Consider the following 20,615-nt stretch of genomic DNA (forward strand, 5'->3'; position numbering starts at 1 on the left):
TGGCACACCCAGCAGAGCACACCTGTTACCATGTACAAGGACCTGGGTTCAAGCCCCCACTCCCCACCTGCAGTGGGGAAGCTTCATGAGTGGGAAATCTGTGCTACTGGTGCCTCTCTTTCACTCTTCCACTCTATTTATCCTGTTCCCTCTCATTACATTTATTATATAAAGCAGATGCCATTTTCCCCACAAATGGAAGGTGAAAGGAGACTCAGAGAGGTTAATTAGGTTATTCAAGATCACGGGTGAATCAGGAGTGCTCCTAGATTCTAAATTTAGGATTTGCCAAATCCTCAAGCCATTTTTTCCCCTCTAAACCTTTTGATTTTTCAGGAAAGTTAGTCCTTCTCTTGCCTTCCCCCCAACCCCCAGTAGAGAGCTTTCCTGGCAAGATAATAAGTTGTCCTTGAACTTTTCCCTAGTATCAAGGCCACGTGTCCTCCCGCAAACCCAGAGCTCACAATGAAAAGCCCTTATTCTGACTGCCGACTTTTCTCACATCTTTAAGTGTTACAGATTCAGTGATCATTCAAGTTGCTATCACCAGTTCTTACTTTCTCTCTCTCTCTCTCTCTCTCTCTCTCTCTCTCTCTCCTCAAATTGCAATTCCATTGTAAACTTAATAATTAAGGATTATTTCAGCCCAAATGTCCTTGTATATTTTAATAAAATCAGACTTTGAATTGCCTTGTAGGGACTGTGGCACAGTCCTGACAAAATAAGAAGGGGAAAGCAGGTAGAAAGCTGGGGTTTAATCATCTTTGCCTCTTTGTATTACCATATTTATTGCATCCCACCTGGAACCGGGGAACAGTTAAGGAAGCGGGAGTGTTACTCATTAAGAACATAGTCAGCAGGCTCTGCTGAAGATGAAGCATGCACTCTCCCTGCTTTGCTGACAAAATGTGGTCTAGGCTGTCTGTAGCACAGGCTGATGTCTGTGTTAGTCTAAGGAGGCAGGCTATGTAGGGCCTGTTCCATCTATCTATCTATCTATCTATCTATCTATCTATCTATCTATCTATCTTATCTATCATCCATCCTTCATTCATTTATGGTTAAATTGAGGCAAAAAAGGAGAGAGAGGTAAAGAGAGAGTGAGGGAGAGAGAGAGATCAAAGAGGCTACACCTTCGAAGCTGCCTTCAATGTAGTGGGCACTGGACTTGAACCTGGGTCATATGAGCACATGACAAAGCAGCACATAGCTAAGTGAGCTATTTTCTCAGCCCTCCTTTTTTCCTTTTTTCTACTTGATAGGACAGAAAGAAATGGAGAGGGAAAGGGGAGGCAGAGAGTAATCTAGAAGGAGAAACACCTGTAGCACTACTTCACCACTTGTGAAGCTTCCCTCCTTCAGGTGGGGACCAGGGGCTTGAACTCAGGTCTTTGCACATGATGTGTACACTCGACCAAGTGCACCACTGCCTGGCCCTCTCTGCCTATTCTATATTAAGTTAGGGACCTCATCCGATTTTTTGTTGCAGATATTTTGTTTCTTGGGTTTAAATTAGTGCTCCTGAAAAACCATATATAGTGATGACTGCTATACAAAACTATGAATATTTGATGTTGTATAGAAAAAAATAGTGAATGTTTTATTGAGAAAATCATACCTTTCATGATTCTCCTGAATGAAATTTTACTGTCTTCAGCTAGGGAAACTCACCTTGGTGTAAGTATGTCCAGAACATCTGTCTAATTCTTACTAATCTTTCTGAACAAAAGAGAATAGAATGGAGACTTGTCACCTTTTGAGTACTTTTGAGATTTGCAGAACCCTTTCATTAGAAATTATTTCTGGGGGGTGGGGGGGAGTCAGGCAGTAGTGCAGTGGGTTAAGCGCAGGTGGCGCAAAGCACAAGGACTGGCCTAAGGATCCTGGTACCAGCCCCCAGTTCCCCACCTGCAGGGTGGTACGCTTCACAGGCAGTGAAGCAGGTCTGCAGGTGTCTGTCTTTCTCTCCCCCCAGTGTCTTCCCCTCCTTTCTCCCTATCCTATCCAACAACGACAACAGTAACAACTACAACAATAAAACAAGAGCGACAAAAGGGAATTAATAAATAAATTATTATTTCTGGGAGTCAGGCAGTAGCGCAGTGGGTTAACTGCAAATGGCGCAAGGACCTGCAGAAGGATCCCGGTTTGAGCCCCCAGCTTCCAACCTGGAGGGGAGTCACTTCACAGGCGGTGAAGCAGGTCTGCCGGTGTCTATCTTTCTCTCCCCTTCTCTGTCTTCCCCTCCTGTCTCTATTTCTCTCTGTCCTATCTGACAATGACGACATCATAACAACAATAGTAACTACAACAACAATAAAAAACAAGGGCAACAAAAGGGAAAATAAATAAATATAAAAAATTAAGAAATAAATGATTTCTTACCTCTGTGAGCTAGGAGGCAATTGCTAAAGAAGTATCAGAAAGCACATCTGGAGAATAAAACTCCTTTATTAATCCCAGCTCAGGATTGGAGTGTTCTTTCAAATCTGATGTGTGTGTGTGTGTGTGTGTGTGTGTGTGTGTGTGTGTGTCTGTGTGTCCTCCACCCCCACTCCTGTGTACATGTGTCTCTGTAAATTGGTTCTATATTCTGGTCAGAAGCCAGGCTGCACAACTGCAGGCCTTCTTCACATGGGCAAACAATTTACTGAACAACAGAACCCACTAAAAAATAAACCCAGCAATAGCTACACAGGCTAGTTCCAATACTCCCTTTCAGACTCACTTAGCAACTCAGACAAGATGTATTGGGATGTAATTCATGTGCATGATTTTTTTTCTTTAAAAGTATGGAATAGGGTTTTTATGTATATTCATAAAATAGTCTATCTAGTATTGGGCATTTCTCATCACCTTAAAAAGAAATTGCAGTGCCTTTCAATAGTCCTCCATCACCTAACACACACACATCCCTGACAACCAAGAATCTGTTTTCTTTTTCTACAGATTTCTTTATTCTAGACATTTCACAGAGATGAAGTTGTGTACTGTTTAGTCTCTTTTGACTGCTTTTTTTCATTTACCAAGGCCTGTCCATGTTGTTTGTATAAAAAACTGTTCCTTTCCACTGCTTGGTAGTACTCCATCATGTGAGCCTATGATTCTTTGTTCATCCCATTCATAGTGGCCATAAGATTGTTTCCACTTTATTTTTGTATATAACTAGAAATGAAGTCACTAATAATGCAGCAATGGGGACTGGCTACTGACATCTTAAGAAACTGACAAACTGTTTTCCAAAGTAGCTAGGTCATATTTCAGTTCCAAATTGAGAAAGTAACAGTTTCACTATCTCCATACCCTCAACAATGATCTTTTTTTAACCTTTGTGTTGAATGTGAAGTGATGTCTCACTGATTGTATGTGCATATTCTTAGTGATCAGTGATGCTGAGTTCTCTATTGTGCTTATTGGCATTTGGTATATTGCTTCTGAGAAATGGCTGTTCAAATCTTTTGTTCATTTTTTCATCAGCTTACTTGTATTGATTGAATTGTATAATATTATGTTTGCAAATACCTTACATAGTCTTTGCAGATATTGATATCCTATTCTAGTTATGGTTTTCAGTTTCTTAATGTTATCCATTGAAATATAAAAGTTCTTAACTTTTTTCTTTATTGGGGGATTAATGGTTTATAGTCCACAGTAAAATACAGTAGTTGGTACATGTGCAACATTTTTCAGTTTTCTGCACAACACTCTAACCCCCACCTGTGTCCTCCACCATCATGTTCCAGGACCTGTACACTCCCCCACCCCAGAGTTTTTCATTTTGGTGCAGTACACCAGACCAAGTCCAAGTTCTGCTTTGTGTTTTCCCTGCTGTTCTAATTTTCCATCTTCTGTCTATAACTGGGATCCTCCCATATTCATCCTACTCTTCCATCCATCCTTTCTTTTTTCCTTTCTTTCTTTCTTTTTTTTTTTTTTTTTTACCAGAGCAGTACTCAGCTCTGGCATATGGTGGTGTGGGGTATTGAACCTGGGACTTGAGAGCCTCAGGCATGAAAGTCTCTGCATAACCATTATGCTATACCCCCACCCCATCCTACTCTTTATGACTTAATCTCATTTAACACAATTCCTTCATGCTCTATCCAAGATGAAGTGAAAAAGGTGAATTCACCATTTTTAATAGCTGAGTACTATTCCATTGTGTATATAGACCACAACTTTCACCTACACTCACCTGTTGTTGGACACCTGGGTTGCTTTTGGGTTTTGGCTATTACAAATTGTGCTGCTATGAACATAGGTATACAGATCTCTTTTTTGGATGGGTGTGTTTGGTTCCTTAGGATATATTCTTAGGAGAGGAACTCCAGGGTCCTAGGGCACATCCATTTCTAGCCTTCTGAGAGTTCTCCAGACTGCTCTCTACAGGGGTTGGATAAATTGACATTCCCACCAGCAGTGTAGGAGGGTTCCTTTGTCCCCACAACCTCTCCAGCATTTGTTTTTTTACTGTTTCTAATATATGACATTGTCACAGGGGTGAAATGGTATCTCATTGTTGTCTTTATTTGCGTTTCTCTGATGATCAATGACTTGGCATCTATTTTTATTATTTTTTTCTTTATTGGGGGATTAATGGTTTACAGTCACAGTAAAATACAATAGTTTGCACATGTGTAACATTTCTCAGTTTTCAACATAACAATTTAGCTGTCACTAGGTCCTCCTCTGCCATCATGTTCCAGGACCTGAACCCTCCCCCCCACACTCCCAGTGTCTTTTACTATGATGCTACACACCAAATCCAGTCCAATTCTGCTTTGTGTTTTCCTGTTCTTTGTTTTCAACTTCTCTGAGTGAGATTATCCCACATTCATCCTTCTCATTCTTAGCTAACATGATTCTTTCAAGTACCATCAAAGATGAGGTTAAGACGGTGAATTTACCATTTTTAATAGCTTAGTCGTATTCCATTGTGAATATATACCACAACTTTCTCAGCCACTCATCAGTTGTTGGACACCTGCATTGTGACCAGGTTTTGGCTATTACAAATTCTAGGCTTCTGAGAATTCTCCAGACTGCTTTCCATAGGAGTTGGACCAATTTACAATCCTATCAGCAATGCAGGAGGATTCTTTTGTCCCCACAAGCTCTGAACTGAAGTATTTTTTCATGTCTGTTGGCCTTTTGGATCTCTTCTTTGAGGAAAATTCTTTTATTATCCTCTTCCTATTTTTGAATGGGGTCATTTGCTTTCTTGTTACTGAGTTTGCTGAGCTCTTTACATATTTTGGTCATGTGATCATTTAACAAAATACCCACTAGATATACAGGCTAGAGGATCTACTGGAGGAAAGATCAGAGACAGGGATAAAGGGATTTATTTGTGGGATGTCCCTGCAAGTCATGAAGGGTGGTACAGTCAGTCTTTATGAAGCCCTTGCTGCCTTGTGGTACTGTCTATGTGGATCATTGTTTGTTTGTTTTTCCTGCCACCAAGGTTATCTCTGGGGCTTAGTGCTATCACTGTGAAACCACTGCTCCTGGCAGCCATTTTTTTTTTTTTTTTCAGTTGATGGACAGGGAGAAATTGAGAGGGCAGAGGGAGAAGGAGAGAGAGACACCTACAGACCTCTTCACTGCTTGTGAAGTGCCCCACCACCACCATAGGTGGGGAGTAGGGGTTTGAACCCAGGTCCTTGCACATGAACCCATAATCTCAAAGCAATAAGAGAACCTCTCTGGGCATCCCACTTTTCAAGAGTGAGATAGGAGCTGGTTAGCCTGCAATGGCTTCCTGAGACAGTGACAGCAGACTGCTGTCCATAGCCACCTGTGCTGGGGACTCTGGGTGTCCGCTGATTGAACAAGTTCAAGGTCTTGTAATGAGTGAAACTCATGAGACAGCCAGTTTCTTTTGGCAATTTGAATGTAAGTATCACCCCCAGAGGCATGCTCATTTTCTCTCTGGAGTTTATTTTCCTTCCGGAGAAAGAGTTTAAATAACACAGAGGCAGACTGAAAGGGAAGGGATTGAGGAATTCTTACATTATCCTCTGCTAAGATAGTCTTTTTAACCTACGTTCATCCAGTATCTGCTCTGTCACCACATTTACTTCCTGAATTACAACTCTAACTTGCTGCCTGTGGAGTCTCCAAACCTTGTCTGGCTTTCTCTTAGAGAAAAGAACCTAGATACTATGCTCTGCCTGCTGCTAAGACTTTCTCTATTCTCCCTAATCCCGACAAAGAGAAAATATCTGTTTAATGTTCTTGTCTTGTCCACCCAAGTAAGATTATTGTCCTTTTCTGGACATGCTCCCTATCTCCCCACCTGTTCAACCTGCAGAACACTTCCCTCCTCCTTCCAGCCTTTCCTACCCAAAAGGTCCTATTTAAGTGCCTTGTGACCCATGGAAATTTAGATTCTCCACTGGTGTGATGTGGTCTCTTCACCATTCACACCTGGTAGTGTTTGTGTCCTCCTAGCAGCGCCATCTTGTGTAGTTGTGTAAGTTGTGCTCCATCCCTCTCCAGGGATGTTCTGAGTGACAATGTCTGTCTCTTCAAATGGCTCCCTGGCAGGTGGGCCATCTCAGTCTTTGCAATTGTAAGTGCTGCCCAACACTGTGGCCCACCTATGGCCTGACATTCCTGTTGTTGTTAGTACTCTCTCCTTCTCTGCCTCCCCCAGGCCCTCATTCTGTGTACTTACTGCTTTAGGCTCTTGGTGGGACACCTATTTATGCAGCTTGTTTTCTTTTCTATAGATGAGGAGGACTAATTGGAAATATTTGGGGGGAAAATGATGCAAAAGCAGTAGAGAAAATAACAGCATCGTAAGCTGATCTTTGTGGCCTTTATTTGGGCTGCTAAAAAAAAAAAAAAAAATCCAGGACTGAATGACTCATACGCAGTGGTAATTTTACTGCTAACAGTGGTGGTGACACAAAAGTGTAGAATCTTGGCACCAACATGGTCTGGTTCTGGGGAACCAGATTCCTCTGCAGATTCCTCACTGAGTCTTCACCTGATAGAGCTCTCAGGAGCTTCTTCTGGAAGAACACTCCTTCCACTCAGAAGGACTCTGTCCTTGTGACCTAATCACCTTTCAGAGCCATCTCCCACCCCACCCAGTGCCATCCTCTTTGAGGGTTGGACTCAACATATAAATCCTATCAGAGACACAAGCCTTCAGAACATGGCAATAGTTGACAGATATTAAAATCTTATGACATGCCTGTCACTTTATGATTATCTTCTTTAAACCCTCACAATTCCCCAAGGCAATATGCCCACCATTTGTTTTCCAGTTTTTGAAGACATCAAAATGGAGGCCTACAGAGATAAAGCAATTTGCTTAAGATCATTCAATCTGGGATCAAGCACTTGTGCAACTGGTAAATCAAATTATCATGTACGAGGATCTTCCCCCTTCATGAATGGTATAGCAGTGCTTCCAGTGTCTCTCCTCTTCTCTATCCCTCTTCCCTCCCCATGCCCTATTACTTTCTGTCTTTATCATAAAAAGAAAAGAAAGGAAAGGGGGGTGGGTGGAGAAGGGCAAGAACCTACCAAGTGTGGTAGATTTGCCTTGCAGTCACCAAGTCCCAGCAGTATATTGGTGGCAATTAAAAAATAATAATACCCAGATTTCTGGAGGCAGAATAGCAGCAGCTGCATTTCTCTCCTTTCCTCTTCCTGGTCAACTAAGAATGTCAAAGATCACCTTAGACCACAACAAGACGAGACTAGGACAACTTTGGGAACCCACAAAGTTACTGGTGAGTGAAAACACATGTGGCTCATGAACAGAGAGGAGCCTAAGGAGAGATTCCTGGGGCTAAAGCCTATATCTTCTCCCTAGTGCCTACTAACAGTCCAGCAGTTTGCAAGTTAAGGATCCACCTCCAGTCTGTTTCACCAATAAAAAGACTGCTGAAGTGAGGAGAGGACGCCCCTAAGGCTCACCAAATGCAATTGTGAGTCTCCAATGCTACTGCCACTTGGACGCTGGAGCAGCAGTGGAGAGGCCCTGTGCTGACATTAGGGGACAGAGAACTGGCCAGGAAACTCAAGAGAAGATCTATACCCCAGTGATTTAGAGGTGGGGCTGTATAGTGGGAGCTTTTCCACATTGTTCTCCTGATGAGAACACAGTGAATAATTGCCTCAAAACCCACAGACTATAAATGGGACTTGTTAAGAAACTCAAAGGGCTAAGCATTGCTGCCTGGCTTGGCTCTGACTGCTGGCAGAGAACCTGAATTGAGCCCAAGGCTTTGGATCTTTGGAGTGTGGGAGTCTCTTTGCATAACCACTCTGCTATCTCTCCCACCCTGCTTTACCTCTTGCTCATGAGTGAATGATTAAGCTAAAAAACAAACTTATAGATAAAAAGGCTTCAGACTACAGGGAGGAAAAAAACTAAAGAGGTTGTAACAGCCACTGTGCTGGAGGTGATTAGAGAGCTGAAAGTTGAAATAGCTGAACTAAGAGCACAACTAGCTAAACAAGCTAATACAATACTAGAACAGGGTAACAAAATAGATGAGCTACAGAAAACAATAGAAGGGAGAGAGAATAGAATAAATGAGGCATAAAACAGAAAACACTAAGCAGAACTTGGACTGGAGCTGGTGTATTGCACCAAAGTAAAAGATTCTGAGATGGGGGGGGGGGAGGTACAGGTCCTGGAAGAAGATGGCAGAGGACCTAGTGGGGGTTGTATTGTTTTGTGGAGAACTGAGAAATGTTATAAATGTACAAATTATTGTATTTACTGTTGACTGTAAAACATTATTCCCCCAATAAAGAATTAAAAAGAAAATAAATAAAAAATAAAACCTTTAAAAATTAATAATAATACCCAAGGCTCCACAGTCTGAAGTTCAGTTCCTTAAACCACCATAAGCTGAAGTTGAGGAGTTCTCTGGGAAAAAAAAAACCAAAATTTTAATAATAATAATACAATCTTAGGGTGAGGGAGATAGCAAAATGGTTGTACAGACTCTCATGCTTGAGACTCCCTGGTCCCAGGTTCAGCTCCCTGCACCACCATTAGCCAGAGATGAGCAGTGAGTATTCCAGTAAAATTAATTAAAAATCCATAATTAATTCAGTCTAGGAATCCTACCCAGATATCCTACAGCAGAGCAGTTAATGTAGGAATTACTTTTATCCATTTTTACCTTCTTGTGGTGATAAGGCAAGCTGGGTACTGATTTTCTTTTCCTGATATTCATGTGTTTTATAAGCACTCATTCCCCTCTACCTCTCTGCTGGGCCTGGGAAATGGAGATGAAAAAAGGGGGGCTTGGGAGAGCTAGCATAATAGTTATGCAAACAAACTCTCATGCCTGAGGTTCTGAGTTCCCAGTTTCAATTCCCCACACCACCATAAGCCAGAGGTGAGCAGTGCCCTGATAAAAAAAATAATAAGTTTTAAAAAATGGGTGGGGTGGGGCAGGGTGAATGGGGTGGTTGTACACCTAGCTGAGTGCACATATTACAATGTGCAAGGATCCAGGTTCAAGCCCTTGGCCTCCACCTGCAGCGGGGAAGGCTTTATGGTGAAGCAGTGTTGCAGGTATCTCTCTATTACCTCCTTCCTTTGTGGTTTCTGACTGTCTCTATCCAGTAAATAGATAAAGATAATTTAAAAAAAAAACTTAAAAAAAAAAGATTCTTGTCTTCACATCATAACAGAGGCCAGGAGCCAGGTGTTTTGTGTCTGAATCTCACTGTTGTGTTCTAGCTGGTGCATTCACTTTTCATCTGAACCACCAAGTTAGCATGTTAGTACGTTAACAAGTCTGAATCTTAGTCTGGACTCTGATGATTTCCAAGATTACTTACAAAGGGAAGTTTTGAGTGATGACTGAGAATTCAGGGGACCGTGATACAAGGGGAGGATACTCTATGGAGAGGGAAGTTGTTACACCAGCCACGGTCCAGATGTGTGAAAAGTGTGATGTGCTGGAGCAAATACAAGTAGCCCAGTTAGCTTGGTGCTGTCATCCACAGTTATGATTAAGCAGGTTTTTCATCATGGATGAAAAAGCAAGTTGACGGTTGTACAGACTTATCTTGATTCAATCTCAGTAATAGAGACTCTGTGGTGACTCCAGCGGGAGAGGAGGAAGGTTATGCCAACACCAAGGGCTGACTGGACCATCTGTCTTGCTGGAGACTTTGTCTACTTGCCTCTGCCTTAGCTTTCAGACAGGTCACTGCCCGGTGAACCAACGCTCTATCACCCCTTCACCCCATTCATCACTGCTGCCTCAGGGCGACTTCTTTTAAGACTTCCAGGATGCTGCAGAGCTGCCATACTCCGCCCCTGGGTATTGGTGGATTAATGGAGAAGTTTCAGTATTCAGGGAGTGAGTGGGTCCTTGCAGAAATTCTGCAGTGCTGGTTACTTCCATTCATGTATTAAGTTTACCACTCTTGAGTACCAGTTTGTTTTGTGTCTGGCAGCCTGGCCTTGGATAAGAACTTTCTTCAAATCTAGTTTAGATCCATCCATCTGTGCCTGACTTTGACACTCTCCCCTTAAACTTGGTACAGTCCAACCAAGATCTATCATCTTTTTCCACTGCATCTGTGTTGTAGTCGTTGTGTTGTGGACTTTATTTGCCAGCCCAGGAACTTCAGTATCACTTGCCTCTTTTTACTTACATCTAAGATCTAATCTCCAGAAATCCTTCTAGATCCAGCTTCTTTGTGACTCTTCCTCAGACACTGTCCTGACAGTTCTTGTTTCACATCCAGCTAGTCCAGCCTCCTAAATGATGCAGCCAGCCCTGTGTATCTTCTCAGTCTACTAGCCACAACCCTTCCATTCCTTGTCATTTATTGAATTTTTTTTATATTTATTTATATTATTTTTCCCCTTTTGCTGCCCTTGTTTTTTATTGTTTTAGTTATTGTTGTTGTTGCCATCGTTGTTAGGACAGAGAGAAATGGATAGAGGAGGGGAAGACAGAGAGAGGGAGAGAAAGATAGACACCTGCAGACCTGCTTCACTGCCTGTGAAGCGACTCCCCTGCAGGTGGGGAGCCAGGGGCTCGAACTGGGATCGTTATGCCAGTTCTTGCACTTTGTGCCACATGCGCTTAACCTGCTGCGCTACTTCCTGACTCCCAATTTATTGAATTTTTGCTGCACCCCAGGCACTGAGCTAGATCATAGGGCTTCTCATATGAACATAACTGACACAATCCCTGATCCCCTTGACCTCACAGTCAAGTGGGAATATGGACTAAGAAACACAGACCCTAAGTAAGGATTGTGTCTGTGGTGCTGGATGATTGTCCTGGAGAAAAGACTCTAACCTAGTCAATCCCGTCTCTTCAGAGACAGACTCTAAGGGCAAATCAAAACTGAAAAAATGTGGGATGGAAGATGACTCAGTGCTGAATGGAGAGGATGAAAAGGGGGTCCAGGGAGAGGTAATAGCAGTGAGATCCCAGAGAGCAGGGATGGTGTGCCTTACTCACCACAACTGGAAGGTACTTACTCACCTCTCCTGGAAGATGGCATATGATCATCAAATATGCAATGAATACATGCAGGAGAGGCTACTGAGCTTGCAAAGACAAAGGCAGAGAGGGGGCATGGTGTAGAAAAACGAGGAGTATATAATATAGAATGAGGAGCTGAGAGCCAAGGGAGTCACCTTGTCCCATCCCAAACCCAACAGGTGAAGTCCCCTAATTAACTTAAGAGTCATTGTGTTGTCTCCTATGAACAGTGTTCCTCCTCCTCTGTTCTAGCCCTGGAGTCTCTGTAACTGTTTCTTCTCCCCAGTGCACTCCCACCCAACACAGTCAGGACCAGGCACTCGTCCCCTGCTGCTCTCCTACAGTGGAATCCGCCCTCCCTCCACCTTCTGTCCAAGTCCACGGGTACATAAAACTGATTCCAACTCTTCCATCTCCTTCTCACCCAGTCAAAATTAAGCCCCCCATGCACACACACCTTTCCCCCCCTTTCTTTCTGTAGAACTCTGTAATCCTTATCACATTCTCATGCTCCTGTTTAATTATGGGGCATCTGTCTCTGAATAGTATGAGCTGCTTGAAGCCGAGAAGCCAGGTCATCCTCACCCATGGATTTTCCAGAACTCTTCATTTGTGACATCACAATCAATGTTGCACTTCTACTCACACAATAGTACTTATTAGAGTATCTCGCGTTGAACTACAGGTGATCTTTGGTTCTGATGACTCATTTTGAAATTCTGTTGTTGTTATTGTCTTCCTGATGATACAAAAAGTGCTACGATTCAATATATAGTCTGTATTTTGGTCTTTTTCCAGGTCAGTGAGTCACTGTGCCATCTTCTCACATGGTACTGGGCAGTGACAGTGACCACAGCTCCTAACCATCCTGTCATGAGGTGGACACCTTTGATTCTACCCCTGTCTCTCACTCTCAGCATAGCCGTCAGTAACTTTATGTGAGCTATTGAGAACATTATTACTAATTACTAAATGGGCTTGGTGGTAGGTAATTCTGCCCAACTGTGGGCCAGCGTAAGTGTTCTGGGCACACTTAAGTAAAGCAGGGAGTTGGGAGGTAGTGCAGGTGGTGCAAAGCGCAAGGACTGGCCTAAGGATCCTGGTTCGAGCCCCTGGCTCCCCACCTGCAGGGGAGTCACTTCACAAGCAGTGAAGCAGGTCTGCAGGTGTCTATCTTTCTCTCCCCCTCTCTGTCTTCCCCTCCTCTCTCCATTTAATCTCTCTGTTCTGTCCAACAATGACAACATCAATAACAACAAGACAACAAGGGCAACAAAAGGGAATAAATAAATAAATATTAAAAAAAACAATGAAAGATAAGTGAAGCTGTTGCTGGGTAAGTGCACATCTGTAAGGATCTGAATTCAAGCTCCCAGTCCCCACCTGCAGAGAAGCAGCTTCACAAGTGGTAAAGCAGTGCTGCAGGTCGGTTAGTCTCTCTCTCTCTCCCTCCCTACTTTTCCCCCTTTCACCCTTTCATCTCAGTTCCTGTCAGTCTTGATCCAATAAATAAATAAATAAAATATTCTTTAAAATCCTAAAATATAAAGATAAGTGAAGCTAAGCCATGCTGCTCAATAAGATAGGTATACTAAATACATTTTTTGACTTAAGAGTATTTTTAACTTATGATGAGGTACTTGAGACATAACATCTCATCATGCCCCAAAAATCCATTTGCTTTATGCCTGGTGGTCACTCAAGAAGTAATATGTGTTTATTATTATTATTATTATTATTATTATTACTATTACCCTGTGCTTAGTATTAATGCATATTACACATTGTACTTATTATCTCATTTTACAACACAGTAGCCTGACGGAGAGGTTTTCTCAACATTTTACAGAGTATAGGTGACTAGCTGAGATTCCACATAATAAATGTCAGCACTGGGGTTCAAGCCCATTTCTGTGGATTCATCTTAGTTTATACTTTGAGTGCTGCCTCAGTAGCTGGTTAACTGAAGAGCCTACTGGATAAAAATAGTGCTGATATTCAAATGATAGTATGCTAATAATCATTAACAGGACCCCAGGTTACCAGGTTAGGAATCTGGTTTTCTTCTGCAGAGGGACATGCAGGAACCAGAACTAGTATTATTGGTTCCATTTAGTACTGTGGATTAAGTTTCTAGTCCACTGCATGCAGTCAGGCTAAGGACTCTACCCGTATTTGTTCCCTTTCAGTCATCAGGGTTATCTCAAGGACTCAGTACTTGTATGACTACTCTGCTGTTCCTAGAGGCCATTTTTTCCTCTTTCTTTGTTGACGGGTAAGAAACAGGTAGAGAGGAAGAGAGATACAGAAAAAAGGGACTGGTTGAGTGAACAACTGGTTGAGTGAACATGTTACAGTGCACAAGAACCCATGTTCAAGCCCTCAGATATCCCCCCACACACACACAGGGGGAAAGCTTCACAAGTGGTGAAGCAAAGCTGCAGGTGTCTGTCTGTCTCTCTGTCTATATTTCCCCCTTCCCTCTCCATTTCTAGCTGTCTCTATCGAATAAATAAAAACGTAATAAAAATAAATTTAAAATTAAAAAAGGAGATACAGAAAGAAAAAAGAGACAACTGCAGCACTGTTCCACCATTCATAAAGCTTCCTTCTTACAGATGGGAATTGAGGGCTGCTTGGTCTTCACACCTGATACCGTGTGTGCTCTAATGAGTACTCCCCACACCATGCACTTTGATAGATGCTGATGAGATCACTACTGGAGATTTTTGAAAATATAAATATCCTCATAACACATGTGGTGGTTGACTTGAATGGGATGCCATGATTGATTCGATTCCTCACTTTCCTAAGTTCACAGTCAACTGGAAATATACATAAATTAGGACAACCATGGCTGTGGTGACAGCATAATGTTTATGCAAAAAGACTTTCATACCTGAGGTACCAAAGGACGCAGGTTCAATCCTCAACACCACCATAAGCCAGAGCTGAGCAGTGCTCTAGTCTCAGTCTCTCTCTCTCCTCTTCCTTTCCATTTCCCTCCTTCCCCTCCTCTGCGTCTCCCTTTCTCTCTTCCTCTCTCTACCTCTACATGTCTACATATCTCTCATTAAAATAAATAAATAAATAAACTTATTTTAAAATATCAGGACAACTTCTGCCTAAGGATGGGTCCACAGGTCTCCAGGAATGGGACCCATCTTAGAGTGTCACCTCCATCAAATGTTGAGGTTGGATGAAGACCTCTTCTCTCCTTATCAGCTCTGACACAGCCCAGTAAGCCCTGGTTTGCTTGTGTAACTGATTCTCTTTTACAGATGCCAGTGACAGTGAACACTCATGGCTAGTTGTTAAGAGCCATTTTTCTTTTAGCTGGAATTCCAAGACCTTCATTCCACCTCCCCTGACACCCCTTCCTCCGACTTCCCATAGACGGAACCCTCTGCACTTCCACCTGGTTGCCGACTCCATCGCGGAGCAGATCCTGGCGACGCTCTTCCAGACTTGGATGGTGCCTGCTGTGCGCGTGGACTTCTACAACGCAGATGAGCTCAAGGTAGGGCAGGGAGCCATGGCCCCTCCTATGTCTCCTTCTCTATGGTTTACTGAACCTCAGCCATGGCAGGAGTCTTAGCTCCCACATGCCTGAACTATAATAGGAGTTGTCTGCTGCCCAATATAATCTTATTATTGGAAACATCAAAGTGGCCACCTCTTTAGCACAGAGTATATGCTGACCTCTGTCTGTCATGCTGGCCAGCAGAACAGGCCAGAGACCTGGGAGATGTCTGAGAGAGACTCATACCTCCAGAAAAATTCTGTTATCCCATTAAGTGTTGAACTTGGAGTACAGTGGACTTGGGTTTGAATCTGTATAGTGTCATTTACTTATTTTAAGACACACAGGAGCCTGTGCTTTTGTGGGTCTGTTTTTCATCAATAGAGTGGTGATGATAACCCCACGTTCACATGGCAGTTATGAGGCTCAAGGGAACTTAATGTTTGTGGATGTGCTTTAAAAGACTTAGAGGTGTGGGTGGGCGGTGGCACACTGGGTTAAGCGCACATAATGTGAAGCACAAGGATCTCGGTCCCCACTTTGTAAGCGGTGAAGCAAGTCTGCAGGTATCTATATTTCTCTCCCCCTCTCTGTCTTCCCCTCCCCTCTCAATTTCTCTCTGCCCTACCCAACAACAACAACAGCAGCAGCAAGAATAACAGCAACAACAACGGAAAAAAAAATAAACTGAGTTAACATGAAGGATTTTGTTGGGCCAGAGTGTTTCAATTAAGTGAGGCCTGTTCAGTCACATTACCTCCTCACTTAGAAGCCTTCCCTGGTGCCACGTTTCTGGCTTCAAGATTGAGATGTGCAATCTTGATGTCTGATGACTTTTGACTCTTCTTCTGTCCTACTTCCTGTCATTGCTACAATGCATTCTGTAATTTGGCTACAAAAAGCTGTTTCTGGCTGGCTCTCACTGCTTATTTATTTATTTATTTATTTATTTATTTATTTATTTATGCCACCAGGGTTATTGCTGGGTTTCAGTGCCAGCACTATGAATCCACTGCTCCTGGTGCCCATTTATTCTACTTTATTTTTTCCTTTTGATTTTATTTGAACAGATGGAGAGAAATAGAGAGGGAAAGAGAAAGATTGGCACCTGAAGACCTGATTTATCCCCTGTGAAATTTCCCCCCTGCAGGTGGGGGCTGGGGACTCAAACCCTGATCCTTGTGCATAGTGATACATGTGCTCAACTGAGTGCGCCATTGCGCAGCCCCTGTGCTGTCTCTTCTCTATGCTATCACTTCTCTGTGCTATCCCCTTTCACCTACCCTGTCACAGCTCTTAGTTCTCCTTCAGAGACTCAACTGTCCTAACCTCTCTTCTGAGAACCTTCATGACTTCTCCATGGAAGAAGAAGAAGACATTTTATTCCCTTGTCCATTGGCTGCTCAAGTCTAGACATTTCTTAGTGGGTGGGTGGGAGAGCAGAGCACATAGCTTATTCTTTTCTGTTCTTCTGGGTCTTATTGGGCACCCTGGATTACAACTTTGCAAATCACATATTAATGTTTCCTCTCTAATCATCTTGGGAAACCTGACAATTACTCTGCCCAGCTGCTAGTCCCAAAGCTCAGAAGCCCTGACCCTTCATCCAAGAACCATGCATTTTCTGTCCATTATGGAGATGCTCCAGCATGGCCAACTTTTCTGATTTCCTACATTTTGGGCTCCAAGGTTGGTAGAGACCTTGCGAATTTTGCATTTGGGGATTGTCGTGGTAATTTGTGTGCCATTCCAATCTATTCTGAGCTAAAATTGATTAACACTTGTAAAAGGAGAAAAACAAAATTTAGCAAATTGCTACGCTAATTAAGGTGAAAGCAAGCCACTCTGCCTCCCAGGGTCTCAGCACCAACACCATGAGGAGATGCAGGGGAGGGGAGCAGCAGCTGGCACAGAGGCTCTTGCTCTCTCCTTCCTGTTACTCCTTTTTTTTTATTAAAATATGTATGTATGTATGTATGTATGTATGTATGTATGTATGTATCCTTTGCAAACCAGGGGCACAGTGGATAAAGCACTGGCCTCTCAGACATGCAGTCCTGAATTCAGTCCCCAGTGTCCCATGTACCTGAGTGATGTACTGGCTCTCTGTCCCTCCCATCCCTCTCTCATTAATTAATAGATACATAAATCTTACAAAAATAAGGAGAGAGGGGAGAGGAAACACAAAGTGATTGGGGGAAAATTCATCATTTGGCTTGCCACTGAAGACTTGCTATTGGTGCTGAGCCTCGGCTCTCTCAGCTGTCCAAGGGGTGGGTCAGTGCTGCTGCCAAGGAAGGAATTAAATGAAATGACTCATATGAAGACCCAGCAGTGCCTGAAATGCAACAGGTTGTAGAGAATGCCCAATGCTACCAAGGCAATATAGGATTCAGCTGCTCTCGTGGTTGTTTGGCCTGCTATGAAATCTTTGGACAGCTAGGAGAATTCAGGAAGAGGGCACCAAGGTTTCTGATCTGTTCCTGAGAACCCCCAGGGCTCACAATAGGACTCAAATGCAAGGGTCAGTAGACTGACTGTTAGCTTAAGTCTTATTCACTTTAATCCATATACTGTAGACCTGTTTTCTGTTGATCATTTTACATGCTGGGATTTTTTTTTTGACAAAGATTGAAAGAAATAGGGAGAGAGATGGAGATAGAGACACCTGCATCCCTGATTCACTGCTACTTAAGTTTCCCCTACTGGTGGGGATCAGAGTCTTGAACCCTGGTCCTTGCATATAGTTAGTTGTATGTGGGCTCTACTGCATGCACTGCTGCCCCCACTATGTGCACCCACAGAACCCCCATGCTGGATTTTTTAATCCATTTTAATTTAAGATTCCAACCCTGAGAGAGAGAGAGAGAGAGACAGAGAGAGAGAGAGAGAGAGAACAAGAACTCAAGGCTAGGAGATAACTTACTTGGTAGAGTATATACTTTACCATGTTTGAGACCTGGGTTCAAGCCCTCAGAAACAATTGAGAATGCCACACAAAGGGACACTTCATGAGTGGTACTGTGGGTCTCTCTCTTTCTCTCTTTCTGTCTGTTAGTCACAAAGCCATGAGAAAGCTGTCAGTGAAAGATAGGAAAATGAAATAAAACTCAAAAGTATTTCATATTTGTTCAGGATTGTTCATAATTGTTTCTAGATCACTGTCTCTGTTCCAACTTCCACTATCCCATGCAGCAGCCCTCACATCTATATTTTATTTCCTTACCAATTAAACACATAAAGTCCCCAGGAGGCTGGGACATTTCATAAGGACAATGGGTATGGAAGCATTTTTATAAAACATGATTTCTGGGAGCTGGGCAGTAGTGCAACAGGTTAAGTGCACGTGGCGCAAAGCACAAGGACCAGCGTAAGGATCCTGGTTCGAGCCCCAGCTCCCCACCTGCAGAGGAGTTACTTCACAAGTGGTGAAGCAGGTCTGCAGGTGTCTATCTTTCTCTTCCCCTCTCTGTCTTCCCCTCCTCTCTCTATTTCTCTCTGTCCTAACCAACAACAACAACAGCAATAATCACAACAAAGGCAGCAATATGGAAAACATACCCTCCAGGAGCATTGAATTTGTGGTGCCACCACCAAGCCCCAGCGATAACCCTGGAGGAAAACAAACATGATTTTCCTGTAATAATAGTGATAATAGTAGTGATCATTTTCAATTAAGCCAGCTTAATAAAAACCAGCACTGTGATCTGTACACTCCTTAGCTAGAACTGCTTATCCAGGGAGATTTTCTGCTTAAATTACTCATTCAGGGCCAAGAGTCAGTCTGTGGTACCTCCTTTCCCTCCCCCTGTAGCTTGATATTCTATGGCTTAGCTTGTCTACATCTTCCTCCACCTTCCTGGGCAAAGCTCTCATGATATTTCCCACACACATCAGGCTCCTCTCTCTCTCTCTCTCTCTCTCTCTCTCTCTCTCTCTCTCTCTCACTGGGTAGAGACAGCCAGAAATTGAGAGGGAAGGAGGAGATAGAGAGGGAGAGAGACAGACACTTGCAACACTACGTCACCACTTGCAAAGCTTTCCCCCTGCAGGTGGAGATGGGGGCTCAAACCTGAGTCCTTGCACATTGTAACATGTGTGCTCAACCAGGATACTACCACCCAGCCCCCCAACCTTACCTCTTCCCTGGATTCTGAGTTGCTCTCTTCTCCTCTTATAGGCAGAATGAGTCAGTTTTGCCCAAAGCGAGCCCCACTGTGTCATCCTCATCCTCTATGTAAAACCTTTGCGATGCTCCTGTGCTCATGTGAGAGAGATAATCCTTAACTGAGCCATGTTCTCTGCACATGGGCTTCTTTAAATTGCATTCTGCAGAGTGAGCGTCAGTACTCATTCACACCATCATCTTCAAACCTGCCCTGCCCCTGCACAGCCACAAGGGACCTTTCCTGGGTTATTTCTCCTCTTAATCCTTTCCTAGGTTAATTCTCCTCCTGCTTTTTCTTTCCCCATTTTTCATCAATCGCAAGTTTTTTTTTGCTCAGGGGAGCCTGCCCTGCCCGGCTCAGCTCAGAGGGCTCCTCTATTATGTGTTCTCACAGGATGGAGTGCATTGTATCGGTACATTGACGCTGGGGTGCTCTTCTATGCCCTCATGTGATGAGTTGGTCAGTGTGTCTGTCTCTCTCCTGGACAGTAGGCTCCCAGTCAGTCAGTCAGTCCTGTCTGAGGATCATGGCCCTGTCGCCCTAATGCCTGGTATACTGGTACTGGCCTGTGAAAATGTCTGCTGCATGGAGCATGCACAGTCAACTCAGAACTGGGTCCCTACAAGTACGGAAGTTGTTGGCAAGGGGCTTCTGAATTGCAGACAAGGGACCCTGCAGGAGCATAAATAAGGTCCCCAGAGCAGCACTGCCACAGTTGAGCATCTTTGCATGAACACACTGACACCATGGGTTCAGTGCTATTAGAGGAGAAGAAAGAACAGAATAACAGATCCAAGCTGTGTCCTGTGGCAGCATTCCAAAAGCTGATACCTGACAGCCTCCCCCGACATGGCTCTGAGGAATCACTTTGTGCAGCTGCTGGAAATGGCCTTGCTCAGGAAATCCTCCTGTGGGCCCCTTATGCTGCCTGCTCCAGTGTTGGACGGTGGACAAATGGGGAAACACAAACTTGGGACCCACAGTAGACAGACACACTTCTCTCCATAATGACCAGTCAGTGTGAGTTTGTAAATAATGGTCACTCAATTTCTGTTTCATGCAATTTACAAGGCCCTTTCATTTCTGGCCTGTCATCCCCCATGTCCACAAGCTACAGGAACTGAGGATAAGTTTGTCACCAAGCACCACTCAAAATGCTTGGCCCCTGTTGACAGAGGAGGGACAGAAGGAGATGGAGGTGGAAGATGAGAAAGAAGAAACTGCTTCATTTTGTGCTGTCTTTGTAGAGGGTGGCCTTCTGGCTCTCCCAGCAGCCTGTGGTGCAGAGAGAAGAGCTTTATTACTTCCTTCTCACACATCATGTCTAAGTGGAAGCACCAAGCTGAAGAGTGTTTGTCTAAGCTCCGGCAGCTAATAAATGCTAAGGCCACTATTTGACTTTGACTTTGCTAGATGAAACAATATGAGATC

At 43.5% G+C, this 20,615-nt stretch overlaps 1 protein-coding gene across 5 annotated transcripts in view; it reads left to right on the top strand.

Moving 5' to 3' along the window:
- The window catches only part of LARGE1 (LARGE xylosyl- and glucuronyltransferase 1), a 705,604-nt gene that overhangs the window by 326,445 nt on the left and 358,544 nt on the right, over positions 1-20,615 (top strand). For all 5 annotated transcript variants that reach the window (XM_060190108.1, XM_060190109.1, XM_060190106.1 and 2 more), the window contains one exon: positions 14,889-15,012. In XM_060190108.1, coding sequence (XP_060046091.1) covers positions 14,889-15,012 — 124 coding nt within the window. The remainder of the gene's footprint in view (positions 1-14,888; positions 15,013-20,615) is intronic.

Source organism: Erinaceus europaeus, chromosome 4 (genome assembly GCF_950295315.1).
Source record: "Erinaceus europaeus chromosome 4, mEriEur2.1, whole genome shotgun sequence".
Lineage (NCBI taxonomy): Eukaryota > Metazoa > Chordata > Mammalia > Eulipotyphla > Erinaceidae > Erinaceus > Erinaceus europaeus.